This window comes from Lotus japonicus, chromosome 2, assembly GCF_012489685.1.
Source record: "Lotus japonicus ecotype B-129 chromosome 2, LjGifu_v1.2".
Lineage (NCBI taxonomy): Eukaryota > Viridiplantae > Streptophyta > Magnoliopsida > Fabales > Fabaceae > Lotus > Lotus japonicus.
The window spans coordinates 77,665,102-77,685,944 of NC_080042.1; the positions used below are offsets into that span (position 1 = coordinate 77,665,102).

The following is a 20,843-nucleotide window of genomic DNA, read 5'->3' on the forward strand; positions in this document are numbered from 1 at the left end:
AATACTTAACGGAGAGCTTTGCCGTGGACCAAACTCCTTATCAACTCGAACATGATTGACTTAATGGAAGATCATGTGATTTAAATTGAAGTGGACCAAACATATGCCCCATGAAAGAAAATCAAAATTAGTCTGAAAGAAAGATTGATTAGTTTTCAATTTCAAACACCAGATGTAAATAAATATCCTTAACAGCATTCCCATCAAATTTCTTTCTTTTGTTGAAAGCTTCTCACAGCATCAAGAAAGTGGCACCCTATTATTCCTCATGGGGGCCTACCTAATTCATCAGGGAATCAATCAAAGAGAGAGGGAATGAAGTGGGAAAACAGCAAGATAAAAACAAACCACACACTTTCCATCTTTTCTCTCCTTTTAAGACCCAAAATTGAGCTGTTATGCTTTCTCTATTTTTGCTGCATCATCAGAGATTCTCTCCACCCCATTCAAGTCAAAGAAGAAAGAGCAAGGGAATTTTAATTGTTTTGAAAAAAAGGAAAAGTGAGTATGAAATGGGATGGCATATATTCCCCCAACATAACCCCACTCATGTTTCCTGATATGGAGTGAGATCATAAAGAGAAGTATAGCTTCTATATATTGGTGCACGGATAATAGGATCAACATAACATATTCATGTTCCAATCCTTTACCAGTAACTCATCCAAATAAAGCAAGCAAATGGGTCTGCAAAATCAAAGTGTGCATTTTGTTCTGTCCACTGATGCCAAACCAAGGCTAAAATGGACTCCTGAGCTTCACCAACGATTCATCGAGGCGACTAATCAGCTCGGAGGTGCAGAAAGTGAGTACGAGCCTGTTTGAATACGGACTCATTGGAACTTATTGGAGCTTATCTACCAGAAAAAACATTAGATAAGCTCCAATAAGTGATATTTGGTTTGTATCCCAACAGGCTCTACAATACAAACTCAATGACCATCCTATTTTGATTTTACACTTTAGAGCATATCTTAGCCTAATACACTGCATTTTTTGTGGCAGAGGCAACTCCAAAGAATCTTATGAGGGTGATGGGGATTCCAGGACTTACTTTGTACCACCTCAAGAGCCATTTACAGGCATTCCCCTTTTGTAATGATAGTATAGTTTGCAGTTTTTCTATTCACTGATTGTGGAGATCAGAAGTTGTAACTTTTTCATTTTTCTTGTTACAGAAGTATAGGCTAGGGAAAAGCCAAGTACTAGAAACCTGCTCTGACAGCAAACAAGAAGGTAAATTTTAGCATTTTCAGTTAAACAACATATAATGGTTGATAATTTTCTCATTTGACATAATATTGATTCTCTTTCTGGTGTAGATGATTATGACACAGAAACCAAGAGCAGTGATGATCATTGCAGCAGGGAAATCAGTTTTGGGGCCCAGAATCAAAATACTGAGTAATAATTGAAATTTTATCAATTTTTTAAAGAAATGAATCTTTGATGGAAATGTTATTGCCTAGAGGTTTTATTGATCAAATTCTGTGTTTACCAGGAACTTGCAGATAGCTGAGGCTCTCCAAATGCAAATGGAAGTACAGAGAAAGCTTTATGAACAAATTGAGGTAGCTCATATGATTTGATTCAAGCTTAATCTTATAATTTGGAACTACGTGTTTGGAAATACTTCAATAATCGATTATAAAGTCAAAATCATTTCTGAGGAGAAATCGCCTTTGAGTTGCTTCTGAGTGCAAGAACTGATTCTGATCAAAGAGAAATTGATCCATAACTGTTGATGCATACATGATAATCAATTTGGATTATGATTTCAGGTACAGAAACATTTGCAGCTTCGAATCGAAGCTCAAGGGAAATATTTACAATCAGTGCTAAAGAAGGCACAGGAAGCACTTTCAGGCTACAACAATACTTCCCCAGTTGGTATAGAACTCACAAAATCTGAACTTTCTCAACTAGTTACCATGATCAACCATGCTTGCCCAAATTCTCCCACCTCAGAACTCACAGAAACAAGAGGGTTGAGCTTAAACTGTGGGCAGAGGAAAAGAGACAGAGGAACCATGTGTTCATTGGAAAGTTCTTTGACATCTTCTGAAAGCTCTGGAAGGAGAGAAGAGAAACAACCAATGGAAGAAGAAATAGGGGACTTCAAAAATTCCAATACTATTCCACTTGAATTGACACTATTAACCGTTCACCATGAAGATAAAGCATCCAATGGAGATTCAAGTAGTGAAGCTAATGGGAGAAAAAGAAGTGCAGCTACTAAATTTGATGGTAGCAGTGCTGAGCAACCACCTGGGAAAAGATGTAGCAGGAAACCCAAGTTGTCAGAAATGCTTGACTTGAACAGCCAATGTGAGAGTGACATGGACTCAACAAGTTCAAAAACAGCATTAGACTTAAATTGCAGCCCAAACTTTTCGGAACCATGAAGATAGTTTATACTTTTCTATGGTTATGTGAAACGTATGCAGCAAAATCATTATCATAAAGGAAATATGTTTATATAGTATGTATATATTATCATAATGAAAAGGAACAACAATTGACTGTATAATATAATGCAACCTTGTCAAGAAAAAGTTCTAATACACATGATCATATGGTTGGTCATTGGTGTGCACAAATCTCCCACCCTTTCTTTGTTTTCACATGATATTGGGCCTTTCTGCTGTAACAATTTGGTAATGGGCACCCTGTGGTTTAATTATTATCATTCTGAAGGTCCTACTGAAATATGAGTTGGTAACATCTAAGTCCAACACAGATCATGATTCCATTTTGAACCCATTAAACTTTACTTGCATGTAACTACTACACCAACATTGTTGGGTTAATAAGGTTATGGAATGTTACATTGATGTGAATGATATAAGCTTTACTTGAACCATGTGAAAGGAAGAAAGGAACCTATGATCTATAAATCGGTTGTCGGCAACAGAAGAAGAACAATAATGAGTAAAACCATGCGCATAGGGAAAATATTGATGATGACAAACTTTTATCCATGGATGTCAATATCCAAGAGGAAACCAATAATTTGTATTTGATGCAAATAGCCCCATCACTGTATCTCTAGATTTCCAGTAAAACTTGTGTTTGTAACAGAAGCCTGTTTTGTCTTTTTTACAGCTATGACTTGTCTGTATTTTTATTTTTATCACTTTTAGGTTTTAGCACTTTCGAATGATCAACTGCTTACATATTTCATTTTTAATGGAAAGCATCAATTTGTAAGACGTGTGGCTACATGCTTGAACCTTACATTTGTGTATAGTTTTTACTTTTTACCATCAATTTCCTAATTTTTTGCAAAAGTTTGTTTTGGAAAATTACGGAAATCCTGTTTAACATTACTTTTTATTTATTGGTAGCATATTTAACATTACTGGAATCTCAATTTTTTGGTGGGCTTTCTTCTCCATATTATTTACTTCTTGGGCTTGTCTTATATTTGAAGTTTAAAATTTTGGTTTGCTAGTGTTTTGATCTTTTGTAACATTTTGTTGCAATAAATCTTCCTTAAATAAGTTTATTTATGTTATGAATTTTCAGTATATACTGAATCAATCGATGCAACCAATAACTCATTGATTTGATTATTAACGGGATAACTTTTTTTTTTTGAAAGTTATTAACCGGATAACTTAATCTAGTCAATAACTGGCCCTTTTTAATGACACTACCCAAAATGCCCTAACAGAGTCAGAGTACATGATGTTCAAAAAAAAGAGTCAGAGTACATGAATCAGTCCAAGTTAATAACACTTAATAATACTAAAAGAGTTAACAATCATCATGTACTTCTAAGTTCTAACTCAGAAAAACATAATACATAAAACTATATGGCAGTGTGATAACAAAACATGCTTAGAGTTGAATGGAGAAGAATCCGACTTACTCCTTTGGATCCGTCCCTTTATCGCATTCATGGTCAAGAAAAGCCATAAACACACTTGGTCATGTCGACAGGCACGTGACAGACACACCTCTCCTACCCCTGCTTTTTTCTACAAAACTTGCTCCTGATCAAGGGCCACAGTCCACCAAGGCACCAATATCCATCTTAACAATTAGTTAACAGCTACTAACTGGTGTAATGTATCATCACAAGGGACCCTAATTGCATTGTGAATTGGTGACGTCTCACCTTGATCATCATTCCATTTTGAAACGATTTTCACCAACATGCAATTATACCAAGAGCTTCCACAGCATGGCACATAATTTTCACAATTCTTAAGGTTAGGGTGCAAAGGTCCCCATGAGTTGCTAAGAAAGTCAAAGTTAAGGATTCAAAATATTGATTAAAATCTGATGAATGCTTTAACAGGTTTCATATTCGAGAGCCCTCTTGAACGCACCTCTTGAATGTAGTTGTGTTAAGTAATTAATAGGGAGAGTTTTACCGTCCATAGTATATTAAAAGAGGAATGCTTTAGTGGATAATACATGTGGTTTTTTTTTTTTAAAAAAAAAGGAGTCTATCTTCTAAAAAACTCTGTTGATAAAAGATTATAAATCCAACAAAACCTACAAGTTGTTTATCACAACCACCTATGAAACTGAAGGTTAGATTAAGATTAGACCATTATGGAGGTAACAGACAATGGTTGTGGCCAACAAAGAATGAATAATTACTAAGACCATGCGCATTTTTTAAATACTCCATGCTTTAGAAGCTTTAATCAATTGGTGTCACCAGCCAAGAGAAAACCAATAATTATTATAGCCTACAATGGCAAATAAAATCATGCCCTTCCTCTACTCACATCACAAGTCAATGCATTAACCAATTGCTACTGTAGATATGGAACTTCCACAAATTAAACATGTCCACAAACCTCTCTCAGCACTTTTCTTTTTCTTACTTGCAAATTTGTGTTCCTCTTTCCCTCCAGAACCTCAAGGTAAGCTCTATAACTCTTTTTGGTTACTTAATGAGCTCCAAACATGGATTTTGACTGGTTTCAATTAACATTTTGTAGGCAATAGACAATGGCACATGACTTCAGATGTTAATGAAGTAGCAGGAAAATCCTATGACTACATTGTAGTTGGTGGAGGCACATGTGGTTGTCCATTAGCTGCTACCTTATCAGAGAAATTCTCTGTGCTACTGATAGAAAGAGGTGGCTCACCATATGGAAATCCATTGGTGATAGATAAGAGACATTATGGTTTACCTTTACTTCTGACAGATAAACACAAGTCAGTGGCACAAAGCTTCACCTCACAGGATGGGGTTGGGAATGTCAGAGGAAGAGTTCTTGGTGGATCATCAGCTATAAATGGAGGCCTTTATAGTAGAGCAAGTGAGGAATTTGTGAACAAAGCTGGTTGGGACAAGAAACTAGTTAAAGAAGCTTATGAATGGGTGGAATCAAAGGTTGTTTTTCCCCCATTTTTCCTCACCCCATGGCAGTCTGTTGCTGAATTCAGCCTTCTTGAAACAGGAATTTTACCATACAATGGATTCAGCTTGGAACATGTCAAGGGAACAAAGATTTCTGGGAGTATTTTTGATGAATTTGGAAAGAGACACACTGCAGCTGATATACTAGAGGCTGGGAACCCAAAGAACCTCACAGTCCTCCTAAATGCCACAGTAAAGAGTATCATCTTTCACCACAATGGTAAGGAAAAAAGAAAGTCCTTCTCTATAAATAGCTTTAACATAATTGGTTGTCCACATCAGCATTTTTCAGTCATTCAGCACTCATGGCATGTTTGGATTAGTTCCTCTTCCATCAGAATCAATTCTGAAACCAGGAAGCTACTCATAGAAGCTTCTTTCCGAAATTGATTTTGACTTAAAGCAAATTGTAGGGGGATTTCCAAACATGCATTGTAATCTTGAATTTTATTCTCTCAAATGTTGTAGGTGACAAGAATGAAACCAAGGCTAAGGGTATCAGATTCATCCAGAGTAATGGCAGCTTACATGAAACTCATGAAGTATATATCAGAGAATCCAAGAATTCAAGTTCAGGGGGTGATGTCATATTATCAGCAGGTGCAATGGGTAGCCCTCAACTGCTGCTGCTAAGTGGCATAGGACCAAAAGAACAACTGAAAAGATTCAACATTCCACTAGTACTTGACATGAAAGGGGTTGGGCAAGGTATGCAAGACAACCCTTGCATAGCCATCTTAGTGGATTCCAAGCCACAGAATAGGGTGCCTGATCCACCTCAAATTGCTGGCATAACAGATGATTTCAAAATCATAGTTGAAGCATCAATACTTCCCTTAAGTATCAATGAATCAAGGGTTAACATTGCTGCAAAGGTAGCAATGCCTTTTTCAAAAGGGGCACTAGAACTGAATAACACAGACCCTAGGCTGAACCCTGCAGTGAAGTTCAACTATCTAGCAAATGAAAATGATATGGAAGAATGTGTCAAGATGACCAAACTACTTTACCGAATTGCAAGGTCCAAGTCCATTGCATTTTTCCTTGGCGAGTCAAGGGAAAACAAATTGACATCCAGTGAGGTTGATCTGAGAAAATTTTGCAAGAAAAATGTAAGAACTATCTATCATTATCATGGAGGGTGCAGGGTCGGTTCAGTTGTTGATAAGCATTATAAGGTTTATGGTGTAAAGGGATTGAGGGTATTGGATGGCTCAACATTCTCAGAGTCACCAGGCACAAACCCTATGGCCACTCTTCTTATGCTAGGAAGGTACCAAGGAATCAAGATTCTCAGAGAAAAGGAGCAAAACACAAGATGAACTTCCTTATTACCTGTGTGCAAAATCAGTGTGTGAAAAAATAACCTAGCACTGCTTAGAGAGTCACAATTCTACTTCTACAATGTATAATCATTTCATTCCTGTCAACAAATTTGTCACCTTAACTAGGAACCAGAAAAGGAGAATAGCTTCATGATTCTCTCCTCTTCCTCATTGGAATCAATGACATTTCAGTTTAGACCACACAATTGACAATATTAAATTGAAAAGAATCGAGATATGAGAGTAAAAAAATTAAAATTCATCAACTTATTTATTCCCAAAAAAACATCTAAGAACAATTTTGTGCATTTTTTTTCTGTACATATTCTTCTCTAAAAAGAACATCCTAACTTCACAAAAAAACTTCTTCAACTCTCTTCTACCTCAGTATCACCTCTAGGACTAGATGAAGAATCACTTGAATCATCATGAGAAGGAGCTTGATTTGGTTCCTGGTTTCTGCTACTTCCATTGAAAGAAAAGCTAACCCAAACTTCACCACCAACCCTCCTCCTCTCTTCTCCCCCTTCTTCTCCCTCTTCATCTCCCTTCTTGCCCACATCTTTCTCCTCAACAGGCATCTCATACCTACAAACAGGGCAAGACCCATGAATCCCCAACCACTTCTCAATACAATCAGGATGAAACCTATGCTTACAAGGCATCTCTTTCACCACCTTACCAACCTCAAACCCCTCCAAACAAACCACACACTCCCCATCATCATCATCTCCTTCTCCAACCTCAACACTCGGCATAGCATCTATAGATTCCTTGGAAGCCGGTGGCCTACCACCCTTGTTAGCAGCACTCCCAAGCTCACGAAACAGAGCTTCCAAACTCGAAGCACCGTCAATCACCACCATGCCCTGTGTAAAGGGGTTCACCAAGATGATTCTTTGACGCTGGAAACCTTCTTCACTCTCAGTTTCCTGATCTGGGTCGTCGCTGTTTCTTGATTCTGATAAGCCGAAGAGGAAGGGCAAGAACATGGAGACGTCTCTGGTTCTGAAAAGGCGTTCGAAGAGAGAGGAAATCTCAGCTGCGTCGGAGTCAGAAGAAGCCATTGAAAGAGAGGAAAGTGGTGGTGGTTTTGTTGCAGAGGAATGGAAGATGAAGGTGGAATCGGAGTGAATATATGAGAGAGAATAGAGAAGGTGTGCGCCCACTGAAAGTGATGATGATGGAACGTTGTGGAAGAATCTGGAAGGAACATTGTTGTTGTAAATGTAATGCATTGTGATTGAGGTAACCAAAACCGTCCATGTTTATCTTAACATTTTTGTCACTATCTTAAAGAGATTTTTTTTTACATCAAAAAAAATAAATTACATCCACCAAAATCGATCTTTGGACCTACCATTTTACAACTCATATGTCTTCAGCTCCTACCACTTGAAATATCACATGAGGACCATCAGAGAAAGATATTTATGCAATTAATTATATTGTGACTTTAGAAGCACAAATATCTAATTTAATCATAATAGTTTACAAGAATATAGAATTTAAAAAATAAATATCTTACCTACTTGTCTTAAATCCTATTAATTTTTTTTGGTTATATAAATCCTAGTTTTTTAAGTTTTTTAAAAGTGTCTTGTTCATGAGGTTATTTAGGTATTTTAAAGTTATTTTAATAAGTTACCTGAGATAGCTTATAGTTATAGCGTAATACTTATTGAATTTGTTCTCACTTTTATTCATATAATTTGTTAGAAGTCTCACATTGACTAAAGATGTGGCCAAACAAGTGCTTATAAAAGGTAAAACAACCCTCAACTCTTGAGCTAGCTTTTGAGTTAAGTTAGACCTTCCTAATTCGAATATTATTTGAATGGAGTTTCTCAATTGCCTTTTTTTATTTACATAAAAAATAAATCACTAAACCTTAATTATGTTATTTTTATTTTGAAATATTACTATCCAATTTTTCTCTTAGATTCTAAAAAATATTTCGTTAATTTGACAAATATATTATTTTATTCTTTTTAATTTGATAAAAACATTATAACTAACCATAAATTAAAAATTAATATTATACTTTGAGATGATAAATATTTTAGATTAAATATTTTTATTTAAAGTGATAATTATTTTAATAGTAATGTCATTATAGGATGTGTAAATATAGTAATACTTAATATAAAAAAAAATTATATATGTTTTTATATTATTTTACAATTTTAACTTATTTAACCGTTAGTTTTATGAAAAAAATTAACTGAGTAATATTTTAACTTTCAGCTTAGAGGTGACAAACATAGCGCTGGGTGACCTCATTTGATATTTACTGAATTCTACGAAATAATTCACAATCATTAAATTTTGGACACCTGGAGGGCCAATGCTATTAAATTGTTTTAATAATTTTGGTTTTGATATAAATAAACCAACCTCCACATGACTACGTAAGCTTAGGAGTATATTATACTAACATATACTATAATTTTATACAAAATTTACTCAGTTGCTTCATTGTTTGGTTCTGCTTGCATAATATGAAATCTAGTTCTGTCGAGAAGTTGCGGTAACCAGGTTTTAGATAGACTTCAGTCGTTTATGAGAAGCACGAACACTCTGGTGGAGCAATGAATTTTAAAAAATTAAGAATAATTTAATAAACAAACGGACAGAGAGCTTAGCTATGAATTATTTCCTAACTAGTAAAATATGTAGTTTTTAACGGTAATCATGTAGTAAAATTAGCGAAAAAATATTATAAAACTTTAAAATGATGTATAGTATTTGTACTGTAAAAGCAACCCTTAATTTTCTTGTTTTCTCATGCTGTTGAGGGTTTGTTACTGTGGCATGGTGTTTAGTTGAAAGAGAATTGCTTCTTCATCCAACGCGTTACACCTAAATTTAGGTATCAAAATGAAGGAACGAAAAGGTCCTTTGATATTCAAGTAATGGAATTAGAGATGGCAGGAAAACTCAAACCTGTGGGGCCCAATTTGAACCCGACCCAAAATTGTGGGCGAAACCCGATTTCTTTAGATTTGGATTCGGGTTCGGGTTTGGGTTTTACCCAAATTTTAATACATATTTGGGTTTGGGTGTGGGATTGATTAAACCCGCACCCAAACTCAAACTCAAACGCGAAGTCTTATGCATGTAATTACCAACCCTTATATATATACTATTAAAGCTACTAAGTAGAGTTTTTTTTTTAAATTACTAAGTAGGCTTATGTTCATGAACTATATTTTTTCCTTTGTATTGAAATGATAATGAGGTTTAATCAGCTTATGTTCATGTTGTTCTCTTATGTACATGTTATTTTCTGATTGATATTTTTAATTTTTTGTCGGTTCGGTGCTCACATTGAGTTTTGGGTTTGGGTTTGGGTTCGGATAACCCGAAACCCACGGGTTTGGGTTTAACTTTTGCACCCATATTGAATTTGGGTTTGAGTTTGGGTTTGAGTATTAAGTTTGGATTTGGGTGTGAGAATGGTCAAACCCGCACTCACAAGGCCCATTGCCAACCCTAAATGGAATCATGCAATGCAATGTCTCTATTAAGACTTTGTCAAAGATCAAATCATAATTTATTCAAAAGTTGGCTCAAGCCCAATTGTAAGGACAAAGCCCATTTACAACATTCTCAGCAATGCTATCTCAACAAAAATAATGAATGGTTTAAGCTTTGCAGGTTAACCTCTCATCACTTAACAAAGTGAGAGGCAGAACTAGTTTCAATTAACTGGTTAAAACAAACATGACGATAATTCTAACAATAGAGAGTAGATAAACAATAAAAGATATTAAAAAATTATACACCTAAGAAAATCAAAATACAAAGGCAAATCTAATGCTCCAAATCTCCAACTTGCATATTACAATTTTGTTCATTTGCTTGTGAAGCGCGTTACATAGATCTATACGCTCCATGGAACACACTATTATGACTATATCTTGCATTTAACCATCAAAGAGATATCTCAAACATGGTTGTGGCAGCCGTTGCATAAGAGACTGTAAACATAGGCTGAAGGAGGTGGTTGTAGGTCGTAAGCGGTAGTGACGTGCGGTTGTAGGCGGACAAAGGTTCCGCTATCGGCGACGGTGCGGCATGGATGGCAGGAAGGCGACAGTGGGAGAGTAGGCATGTGACTCTGGCGGTGGCCAAGATAGTGAAAGAAGGAAAAGTGAGAAAAACTAACACTAAAAAGAGAACAAAAATTCACTTATTTAGATAACATATTCGCCTAATGTGGAAGAGAACTAATCACCTGCTGTGAGAAAAACACCTAATAAGTTGAAGGAATAGCCAGCTGAGAGGACGATGAATCCCTGAAGAACCCCCAAAGGGGTGTGACAGACTTCATGAGAGAAGCCTAATTTCAAGCCTAAATTCAAAAAAAAGTCCAAGATCCAATACAAGATCTAGGACTAATAACAAGAGCAAGAGCTAAAAAGTCCCATAAACACTTAGATAGATGATGAACATAATTAGAGACCGAAGAACAAATCAAGGTCCAAGTAGACTCTTGGGTTTACACATGCATAACCCACTTGAAATGAGATCATAAGAGCATCTCCAATGCTAGTTCTTATTTCTTAATTCTTAACACTATTCATATGAGCTCGTATTGTCATATGTGTTTAAGCAACTCTCAAGCAATTTTGCTTCAACCATGAGTTCTTAGTTCTTACCACTATTCATTTGGTCCCACCAACCACATTATTTATATTTTTTATTTTCATAAAATAATAAAACAAAACTCATAAAGTAATAAAGTAATTTAAATGAGAGATAAATAATTAATATTTTAAACTAAGAACTCAAAAAGCAAAACTCCTTATATAAGAACTGAGTTCTTATTTTTAAGAACTAAGGAGTCCGTATCAGCACTTTCAATGGTAAAGTTCTTAGTTCTTAGTTTTTAACTCCAAAATAAAAACTAAAAACCTTTCATTGAAGATGCTCTAAGAGCCCAAAAAGTCAATCTAACTTTGCAAGGCTTGCATGTATTTTGAGAAGCGAGAATAGAACCCGGGCATTTGAACCTCAATGTGGCTTGTTTAAGTTTAACTATGGAATATATTATGTTCAGGGTTTTTTTTTCCTTTTGTTCTGTTAAGTTCTAAATAGGCAATTTTTTTAAGCTAAATTGTGTAAAAACATTTGGAGATCAGTATATAGAGAGGCATAACATATTATTTAGGAAAAAAAATGCAATTTATTCTCTCTAAGTTCTTCATAGGATCTCTAGATTTTTCAAGGGGGTTTAAATTCAATCAAACTTTGTAGGTCATTTCTTTTAATTTTATTTTCTAATTTATGATAAATTAATAAAATTATGAAGTTATTATTTTTATGATATATTTCTAATTATATTCATATATATGTTAATTAAATCTGCTTTTGAAAAAATATGTTAATTAACTCATAGAATAAAAATATAAAAAAGTATAGTCTTTGTTTATATAAAATGTTGATGTCCTTTGTTTTAGGGATGTATATATGGTGAATGATTGGCTTTTCAAGTCTTTTTTCTTTTCTTTTCTTATGAGTAGGGCTTTTCAAGACATGAATGATAAACCTAAATAATGTAGAGCATTTTTAATATTTAGCCTAACTTTATTTAAATAAATTTGTTATATACTCAAAAAATAATTGAAAGATTATATACTCAAATTTTTAGATAGAGCAACTTAGTTTTGGACCAGTCACAGGAGCTGACCTGTCCTGGGAGTTGGAGTTTTGTTTGCTTTTCTTTCATTTCACTATTTGGATTTTGGAATACAATACAACTGTTCTCTCATTTGATGACCCAATTGAAATTACAAACATAATTCCAACATTGCTGGGTTTTCCTTGATATTTCAGACTCAATATAGGTCTCTGTTCACTGTTTTCTCCATTATCAAGCAAAACCACAACGCAGCAGCTTTTATAGAATCTGCACATCAACTGTTTGATAAAATTCCTGTAAGAAACTCACTCTTGATCATAGATTAGTTAACACAAGTTTTGGTCTTTTCAGTTGACATGGTGCTTGAAACTTGTACAGTATGGCTCAATTGAATGCTCCAGCATTACACTTCAAGAGTTCTTCTGTCTTTGGAATCAACCCAAAATCGTTTATTTACTTTCAGGGACAAAGTAGATGTAAGTTTCAACAGAACTTAACCTTGCCCAGTTTGTTTTCTTCTTGGCATTTTTTCGTTTGTGCTTGGGATTTTAATTATTTCCCCTGTCCAGTGCAATATCATAGCATCTACAGAATTTGACTTTATAATGTGGATATGCTTATTGAATTAGTTGCATAATATTTACATTGATATTATGTTGAGTGTGACTTCTAATATTGAGTACTGTGAACTGTGAGTTTTCTTACAGGTTTGATTAAGAAACCATTAGTGGTTGAAGCTAGAGCAAACACTAGAACGGAAAGTCCAAAAATTCGGAACAGAAGGATGCAGAAAAAGGTATGACTTATGAGAAAAATATCTGTCCTGATTGTATATATGTCTTTGTTATATCTTCAGCCTACGCTCTTTATCATTTACATTTATTATAGTCAAACCCCGATATGTGTGCTTGAGTACTAGGATGGGTAATCTTCTGAAGGGGGGGAGCCTTGGCACTACGATGAAAAGTTGTTGCCATGTGATTGATATCACAGGCTCTTGAAAATAATCTCTTGTGTAAAAAACAAGGTAAGACTACGTACAATGGACCAAGTGTTCAGACCCCTTTTCGGACCCTACGCCTGCGAGATCTTTGTGCACCAGGCTGCCCTCTTACAGTCAAACCTTGTATCTTTTGCATGATTAAATTGTTCTGCAGACACATTTTATATTTCCATTTCCATTTGGTCTACATGTTTGCCATGCCATTTAATTTATTCTAAGTTACCACATGTAGTGAATTCTTTTGGTGAACTCAATCTCTTGTATATGAATCTTTAATATATTGATATATATTAATCACATAATATTACAGGTGAGAAGCTGTTGTAGCATTGATAAAGAAAGCTTAAACTAAGTTGTTGAGCAATAGCTCCTTCAGTTATATTGCACTCCACTGCTAATTGCTGAATACCAAGTTTTCCCTATCTGTTATTCATACCATGATTTATCCTTCTTTTTCTTTTCAGTTTAATGGAACTGCCAGACATCCCAGACTTTCAGTATTTTGCTCTGATAAGCAATTGTATGCAATGCTTGTAGATGACAAAAATAAGAAGTGTTTGTTCTATGGAAGCACGCTCCACAAGTCGTTCAGAGAAAATCCTCCCTGTAGCACTGTTGTAAGTAGTCCATCTCTTCTTTAAGACATATATTGCATAAAACAGGGAACACAAGGATTGTTTCATTGTACTTTGGCGTTTGATTTTTTTTTTCTTCTGTTTTTGCATAACATGATTTTAGGAAGCTGCTCAACGTGTTGGGGAAGCACTTGTCAAAGCCTGTACTGATCTCAAAATAAATGAAATATCATCCTATGATCGCAATGGCTTCGGTCGTGGACAAAGACTAGACGCCTTTGAGATTGCCATTTCCAGTTATGGTTTCTTGCAAAGATAGGCCTGCAGCTGCTGGTGCAGCTTATTTGTTCAATTTGTACAAGGCACTGCAATGTAGAAGTCGATCTTACAGAGAGAGTAGCATGTTGTAATAATGTAATTTGATATCGTGAATATGACAATACATTTGAAGGTTGTGTTATCGACTCAATTAGTTTGAAAAATGGCATGTGATTTGCAGGTAATGTTATTAAAACTTATTTTAACCCCAAATAATATCATAATTAAGTGAAAATTAGCATAAGTAGAGGGGGGACCTGTTTTTTTTTTCACTTCAAAGCTGGATTAACTTAATGATAGCATTATTATATGTTACATGTTTTAATGGCATGAACTGTGAAATATGAATCACTTGACATTTTTGGTTGAGCAAAATTGAAGGATGCATGTCAGCTTGGATGTTTTAGTTTTCTACTCCAAGATCATGTGGCATTTCGAAGTTGGAGTGATGTTGTTTTGATAATAGATTTGTATTTTCTTTATTAATAATACCTTGATTTAACAACTAACTAGATTATCCATACTCAGTTGTCATTGGCAAGATTAATGTTTTACACAAATAATAAGATTGTTTAGTGATCAAAATGTACACTGGAGTGTCAATTGTGCACTGCAAGACTTTTGAGTAAAGAGTACTAAACTATTTCAACAGATGCAAAAAAAATTGTTGAAAATTTGAGGTTCCTTACTACAATGACGTGGTCCCAATCAAAAAATTTATCAGGTGTGGGAAACTTTGAATACCTACTACTGGTTGGCGGCTCTATACAAACCTCTCCCTCTTCCTCTCCCTACATAGAACAATCATCAGATTTACTAGAACGAATTTAGGAAAACAAATATGCCCAACTATTAACTATTTCTAATAATTTCTAGGTAGGCTAAACTATTCTATTTATCATACAAGCTCCCCCACTGTTCAAAGGGAAATTTCTCTATCAGAAGTTGCAGCCTGATCAGTCAGTAATCATCTTCTATCACCACAGCATTTTGCACCTTTTCCTTCTTGAAGTTTCTGCCACAAACACAGCATCTCCCTAGGATCTTGGTAATGGGCAACCACATAACCGTCCTTGCAACCCGCATTATAGACTCTTCCCTCATTCTCATACCGAACATCAAGACCTTCCTTCTTCATGTCTGCGATCCAGATTCCCATTGCAACGTCTTCTAATTTGAACATCTGCCAGAAAGTGTTAAAATTGACTCAGTATTCATTCATGATGCCACCAATGCTTTTGTATAGAACACGTTTAGAACCCACTTGCAACTCTATATAGTTTGCAACAAGAATTTATTACATACCTTCAAATGGTTCTCTCTGTATTTCTTGTACACCGTCTTTGCTATGTCATTTGAGACCACATAGCCGGGACCATGTGCCCAAGGAGGATAAGTTCCTTCGCTCCATTCCTTTACCGTAGCATACAATAAGATTAACATGAGTTCGGTGGCAGTAAGACAAGAAAAGAGAGTGAAGCTATTCAGTCCACTAATAATAATAGGAATATAAAAAGAAAAATTGGAATAGCTATGCTAAGAAAAACCGGAAGCCCACATAGAAGAATTTCAAAGTCAGCAATATAGTCGAATTTCAAAGTTTTTTTTTTCAGAGTTCTGACAATGTAACCTAGTATAGAGATTATCATTCTTCAATTCACAAGCATATGATAAATTAACATAAACGCATCTATTAGAAATACAGTTTGAAAATCATTCCTGTGTCTTTACACAACAACTTAAACTTTTGGACTAGTTAGTTGATGACATGGTAACAAAGTCTCTATAACCAAATGGTCTAGAGTTTGATCCTTGTTGCCCCATTATTCTAAAAAATGTAAAACCTAAGCACTATGTAGGTGAGCTTGTGCATTTGTCCACACAAAGGCCAATTGGGCCAGTGACGAAGCCTGCACGATGGCTATGGCTACCCAACAAATTAAAGCAATAGGCTCTAGCGGAAGGGTGTGTTAGAAATATAGTATAATAATATCTACAGCTATTGAGAAAGTAGTTCATGACAACATCAACCCATGGTCCATGGCGGAATATTCAACTTTCAACGGAGCAAGAAAGCATTGTCAACAAACATTGGATATCACATAACCTTATAATACCCCGTCTTACTCGTTCAAGACACATGGACAAGCGATATTAATTCTTAAATGAGAGAATTTCTCTACCTCTGGGCTGATGTACCATTTGCTATCAGTATTTCGATGAGGTTGGGAATCTGAATTGATGAGTCCATAGAGTAACCCATGAGACACATTGATTCTATGCAAAGAGCCTAGCACTTCATCTATACGAACAAATGCATCATCATCTGTCTTCATGATAAACTTTGCGGAAACAACTTGTGTCTGTTGAAGAGAATGATCATGTCAATGAGACAGAGGAAGGATTCTCTAAGTCAAAGAAAAGACAAGACATTACCCCAAAAATGCAGATTGCTAAAGATTTCCAGGTGATGAGGCCGTAGTAGTCAACAAATGGCATCAGCTGTATGTCCCCATAGGTTTGTGCTTCTTTCCACAATTCTTCATTAACTATTTGGCTTTTGTGCTGCATCAACTCAAACATAAGACCTAATTCAGCAAATACCTACATGTAAACTACTAATGCAGAGTCGCAGAATTGTCATGCTCATTTTGTTTTTTATCAGAAAGAAATAGCTAATTATCGTGCAAAGATACTGAAAACAACGGTTTCAATAGGAACAAATATCTAAACACCTTTTGTTTAAACAAAAGAAACACCTATTTGGGTCGTCAACTCTATTTGTTAGGACAGCTTCAATTGAGTAGTGAAATAATTTCAAAATTTGAAGACCTTCATAAAATGACTGAAATTTCAATTTTATATAATAATCTAATGAAGTGATTTCCTCTAATCCTACTAATATCTTGAAATATGTAAGAAGATTATAAGCAAAACCCACCAAACCAACAAAGAAGCGCACAGCCGTTGCATTTGATCGTACGGCATTGTACTGCATCCAGGTTCTTCTGACAGCCATCCGACGCTTAAAATTGTTAGCAGTAGAGAAAACACCAATGAAGAGATCCAATGTAGTTTGCGAAGATATTGGACTTGCTTTCAAGGATTCTAGATCAATAATATGCTCTGAGTCCTCTGATGTGGGCAGACCACTGGCAAGAATAGATATTAATTTGAGGTCCCCTGAAATTCGTATCTCACTGACAAGCCATGGCTCCAAAGTCTGAAATATAACCAGTTTAAGTCAGTGAACATATTAAAACATACACGTTTTGAGTTTTTTAATACTAAAATATCAAAAGCAATAGAGAAAGAAAATACTTCGCGGAAAGCAAACGAAGTTATAGGCTTTCCATCAACTGTCATCTGGATTCCCTCTGACCCCACTCTAAGAGTTGCCACAAATGGGTAACCTTGCTTAAAAGGAAAGTATTTCCTATTTATAGATTGATCTTCTGTTGCTGAAAATCGCTTTGAAGAGTGGGAATACATCCCAGACATGTAAAGTTGGCTAATGTTTTTCCCTACTATCTTATTGCACTGCTCCAACTCCTCAACTGACAAAAGAAACAGCAATGTTAATAAAGTTAAAAGTAGTTATGCAAAAGAACTTTGTGGAATTTACAACATCTGGATCACCGAAAGCCGTAGAGAAAAAGCTTAAGCACTATATTAATAAAGCAGAAAATCAGGAGAAGATTAAAAAAAACTGTAACAAACAATTGATTTTCATATGGATAGCATTCAGTTCTGTGCAACTGTCACATCCACAGCATAAGACATTAAGCAAAAAGCATGAATCTCTTTAATTGAACCATTTAAGAATTTAATTTGCCACCCTATTATAGAACAAATACTCTTTAGTAGTCATCAGGCTGAATTTTCAAAAAAATTGATTTCAGAATCAGGAGTTCAATTATGATGGACATGAATTCCTATGGGATATCACAAAATATTGGGATAGTATTTTTCACCTTTCTTAACCTTCTCAGGAGTAGGAGATGGGCAGCGTTCCTCTTCACCCCAATCATGAGCTACTGTCCAAGTGTTTTGGACAATTACTGGTTCTTCAGTGACTTTATCACCGTGAAGCCTAACATTATAGTGCAAAACAACAGGGGGATCAGGCTCCCCAGGAAGTGGTTCTCCAGTCAAGTCAATTCGAAAATTACCTAGAAGACCATTTGGAATGCCAATTACAGTAATAGAAGAACCCTGTGTAAGACCACAAGGTACTTGCAGTTTGTAACTACTATTACCAAGTTCAGTGGAATTCATTTTGTTAAGAAAATGGGGACATTGTTTCTCTTTTGTTCTTGAACTATCATTCACATGACCATGTCTTTGCTCTTCAATTGAGGAGATCAGATTATTCCATGCACCAGCAGCTTCCTTGATAGCTTCTGCTGCACTAGGTAAACCCTGAGCATGATCAATCAAGTGTTTCAAATGGTTCCATGTCTGCAGAGCATGTTGCTCTTCTTTGGAAAAGTTGCTCCCAGCAAAGAGGCTAGAAACTAAAATATCAGCAGATATAACTTGGGAAGCACCATCTGGATTTTGAATAGCAGGCGGAACCACAGGATTTATCCATTTTATAGGATCAGTGCCATTAGGTATAGGTATAGTCAGATAACCTTCACTAATAGGATTTTTCATGACCCCATATCGCAGATTTATAAGCATAAACACCATAAACAATGAGGCAATCAGCACTCCTCCATACAATTTCTTCATTTTGATGATCCTATGAATGAAGCAATATCCCTGCATCTTTACAGCACTTGATCACAAGGACACCAAACTATCACTAAACTGACCATTGTCTTTCACATAACTCCTTGTACTAATCATGGAACGAAAAATGGTATAACCAAATACGGAACGCAAATAGTAAATTCTTCGTATGAGATTCTCAAAAAATTCTGGGAAAACCTTTGCTGAATAGCAGTGCAAGATTCACCTCTTTCTTTTAGTCTGCTACCAAACTGACATCAACAACCAGCTACCAGCCCTTGGAAGCAGGTTCTGGGTGCTGAGATATCCACCCTGAGAATTATCTGGAAAGCATATCAGAAGCAGCTTGTATGCCGGACCTGTATTCAGTGCAATAAGACAAGTCAAGGATAATATTCTATCAATAATCACCAGAACAAAGGTATGATCAGTTCTCACTTAAAGAAAATAAAAAACTTTCAGTTAGGAAACTGACACTAACAATAGAAGAACACAAACACTACAAATCAATAGTAACATGTAAAATTTTCTAGAGAAAGAAACCTGCACAAAGTAGCACTATATATATATATTATCAAGGCAATGAACAATAAGTCATTGACTAAATTCAAATAATATCTCAAATCAAGCTTTCTTTCCCAGAAACTTGAGATTTATTATGGCTTTAGGTACTCATATATATCATATGCTAGTATCTCACTTATAAAGGAATACATTTTCACTTTCCCTATGAGCATTTTATTGAAAAATTAAATGCTTCCACTTCTACTAAATAAAGTATTGTAGAAATAAGCAAGTCTACACCAGTCAATGCCCTCCCTGGGAAACCAACCACCAATTGGTAAACGTAGCAATAAAATACTTAGTCTTCATAAAAAATCGATTAATTTGCATCACTATGCATATCATATCATATAGTCTTATGATAAGATTAAATCACAGAAAAAGATAAAATTAATTAAAATCACAATTGACGAATTAATTATAGAATTAAATAAGCTAACACCGGGAAAGTGTTTCTTCAATCAATTTTTATTATCAATTTAAAAGCAGATCATTATCAATTATTATCAATTATCAGCACCAAGCTTGCTTAAATAACTCAAAATGACAATTTAAACAAACAAAAAAATGGAAAGTCAAGAAGAAAAAAAATAGTTGGCAGTGGACTAAAAATTAAGCAGTTGAAAAATTTGCAGTTAAATCTAGAAGAATTGTGGAGTGAAAGCAAGCAAACAGTGCAGAGATCGAGAAAGAGTTTGGAAGAAAATAGAAAGAATCGAGGTGGAAAGTGGAAGGAGGATTGCAATGTTGAGCAGTGAAGAGTGGTGGTGATGCGGAGGCAGAGAGAGAGAGAGAGAGAGAGAGAATCATCTTACCTTGGTGAGATTTTCTCGGGAAAATGGCGGAAAATGAAGATGAGAGAGAGAGAGAGAGAGAGAGAGAGAGAGAGAGGGGTTTCCGTTTTGAAAGAAGTAACAGAGTGAAGGGAAGGGACGAAGAAAATTAGAAAAATATTTTAAATGTGTCTCTTCCTATGTTTGAAGTTTCTTTTCTTTTCTTTCCTACAGTACAAAGTGATTGACGGAGAATTATAAAAAAAAATAGAAAAGAAGAAGAAAAGAGACAGAAAAGAAAAAAAATTAAAATTATTAGCCCTTAATTTAATTGTTAATACTCAATGATTAATAAAATGTCTAAAATGTAAACATTAATTTTAAAAGTGATTAGCAAATTACTATCCACTCCAGTGTGTTTAAAACTGATTTTTAATGGGACTGAACCAGTAGGTTGAACATACAAATGTGAAAGAAGCTATTTATGGCATTTACAAAAAAGACTGCTTTAT

At 35.2% G+C, this 20,843-nt stretch overlaps 5 protein-coding genes across 8 annotated transcripts; 3 read left to right on the plus strand and 2 right to left on the minus strand.

The window, feature by feature from the left end:
* The first annotated feature begins 374 nt into the window (after positions 1–374).
* LOC130739813 (myb family transcription factor PHL8-like) lies at positions 375–2,584 on the plus strand. Of its 2 annotated transcripts, none has more exons than XM_057592227.1 (6): positions 375–796; positions 1,006–1,082; positions 1,179–1,236; positions 1,323–1,404; positions 1,502–1,571; positions 1,782–2,584. In XM_057592227.1, the coding sequence occupies exons 1-6, from the start codon at positions 682–684 to the stop codon at positions 2,403–2,405; spliced, it is 1,026 nt and encodes a 341-aa protein (XP_057448210.1). In that variant the 5' UTR covers positions 375–681; the 3' UTR covers positions 2,406–2,584. The 2 variants fall into 2 exon arrangements, with proteins under 2 accessions (XP_057448210.1, XP_057448209.1); XM_057592226.1 differs by having other exon boundaries at positions 379–805.
* Positions 2,585–4,717: 2,133 nt separating this feature from the next.
* On the plus strand, positions 4,718–6,904 carry LOC130739814 (protein HOTHEAD-like). Its single transcript, XM_057592228.1, has 3 exons — positions 4,718–4,883; positions 4,962–5,609; positions 5,858–6,904. Exons 1-3 carry the CDS (start codon positions 4,784–4,786, stop codon positions 6,709–6,711), a joined length of 1,602 nt encoding a protein of 533 aa, XP_057448211.1. The 5' UTR covers positions 4,718–4,783; the 3' UTR covers positions 6,712–6,904.
* Positions 6,905–6,958: 54 nt separating this feature from the next.
* On the minus strand, positions 6,959–7,968 carry LOC130739815 (E3 ubiquitin-protein ligase MPSR1-like). The gene has a single exon (XM_057592229.1). The coding sequence runs from the start codon at positions 7,950–7,952 to the stop codon at positions 7,083–7,085; it is 870 nt and encodes a 289-aa protein (XP_057448212.1). The 5' UTR covers positions 7,953–7,968; the 3' UTR covers positions 6,959–7,082.
* Positions 7,969–12,333: 4,365 nt separating this feature from the next.
* Positions 12,334–14,442, plus strand: LOC130735711 (uncharacterized). 2 transcript variants are annotated; one of them, XM_057587621.1, is made up of 5 exons: positions 12,334–12,566; positions 12,713–12,837; positions 13,069–13,157; positions 13,829–13,981; positions 14,103–14,442. In XM_057587621.1, exons 2-5 carry the CDS (start codon positions 12,741–12,743, stop codon positions 14,256–14,258), a joined length of 495 nt encoding a protein of 164 aa, XP_057443604.1. In that variant the 5' UTR covers positions 12,334–12,566; positions 12,713–12,740; the 3' UTR covers positions 14,259–14,442. The 2 variants fall into 2 exon arrangements, with proteins under 2 accessions (XP_057443604.1, XP_057443603.1); XM_057587620.1 differs by having other exon boundaries at positions 12,348–12,657; positions 12,740–12,837.
* Positions 14,443–14,876: 434 nt separating this feature from the next.
* Positions 14,877–20,506, minus strand: LOC130739817 (beta-1,3-galactosyltransferase GALT1). 2 transcript variants are annotated; one of them, XM_057592230.1, is made up of 8 exons: positions 20,374–20,506; positions 18,232–19,353; positions 17,579–17,814; positions 17,199–17,480; positions 16,694–16,822; positions 16,441–16,620; positions 15,563–15,670; positions 14,877–15,440 (listed from the first exon to the last, which is right to left on the minus strand). In XM_057592230.1, the coding sequence occupies exons 2-8, from the start codon at positions 19,028–19,030 to the stop codon at positions 15,225–15,227; spliced, it is 1,950 nt and encodes a 649-aa protein (XP_057448213.1). In that variant the 5' UTR covers positions 19,031–19,353; positions 20,374–20,506; the 3' UTR covers positions 14,877–15,224. The 2 variants fall into 2 exon arrangements, with proteins under 2 accessions (XP_057448213.1, XP_057448214.1); XM_057592231.1 differs by lacking the exon at positions 20,374–20,506 and adding an exon at positions 19,538–19,693.
* Positions 20,507–20,843: the final 337 nt, after the last annotated feature.

Excerpts from the sequence above, each read along its gene's own strand:
- LOC130735711 (XM_057587621.1), top strand. The coding sequence starts at position 12,741 with ATGGCTCAATTGAATGCTCCAGCATTACACTTCAAGAGTTCTTCTGTC. Across the intron at positions 12,838-13,068 it reads CTTTCAGGGACAAAGTAGAT|GTTTGATTAAGAAACCATTA; the intron begins GTAAGTTTCAAC and ends GTTTTCTTACAG. Across the intron at positions 13,982-14,102 it reads ATCCTCCCTGTAGCACTGTT|GAAGCTGCTCAACGTGTTGG; the intron begins GTAAGTAGTCCA and ends ACATGATTTTAG.
- LOC130739813 (XM_057592226.1), top strand. The coding sequence starts at position 682 with ATGGGTCTGCAAAATCAAAGTGTGCATTTTGTTCTGTCCACTGATGCC. Across the intron at positions 1,405-1,501 it reads GCCCAGAATCAAAATACTGA|GAACTTGCAGATAGCTGAGG; the intron begins GTAATAATTGAA and ends TGTGTTTACCAG. Across the intron at positions 1,572-1,781 it reads AGCTTTATGAACAAATTGAG|GTACAGAAACATTTGCAGCT; the intron begins GTAGCTCATATG and ends TTATGATTTCAG.
- LOC130739817 (XM_057592230.1), bottom strand. The coding sequence starts at position 19,030 with ATGCAGGGATATTGCTTCATTCATAGGATCATCAAAATGAAGAAATTG. Across the intron at positions 16,823-17,198 it reads TGCGCTTCTTTGTTGGTTTG|CACAAAAGCCAAATAGTTAA; the intron begins GTGGGTTTTGCT and ends GAGTTGATGCAG. Across the intron at positions 15,671-16,440 it reads AATGGTACATCAGCCCAGAG|GAATGGAGCGAAGGAACTTA; the intron begins GTAGAGAAATTC and ends GCTACGGTAAAG.
- LOC130739814 (XM_057592228.1), top strand. The coding sequence starts at position 4,784 with ATGGAACTTCCACAAATTAAACATGTCCACAAACCTCTCTCAGCACTT. Across the intron at positions 4,884-4,961 it reads TTTCCCTCCAGAACCTCAAG|GCAATAGACAATGGCACATG; the intron begins GTAAGCTCTATA and ends AACATTTTGTAG. Across the intron at positions 5,610-5,857 it reads TATCATCTTTCACCACAATG|GTGACAAGAATGAAACCAAG; the intron begins GTAAGGAAAAAA and ends CAAATGTTGTAG.
- LOC130739815 (XM_057592229.1), bottom strand. The coding sequence starts at position 7,952 with ATGCATTACATTTACAACAACAATGTTCCTTCCAGATTCTTCCACAAC.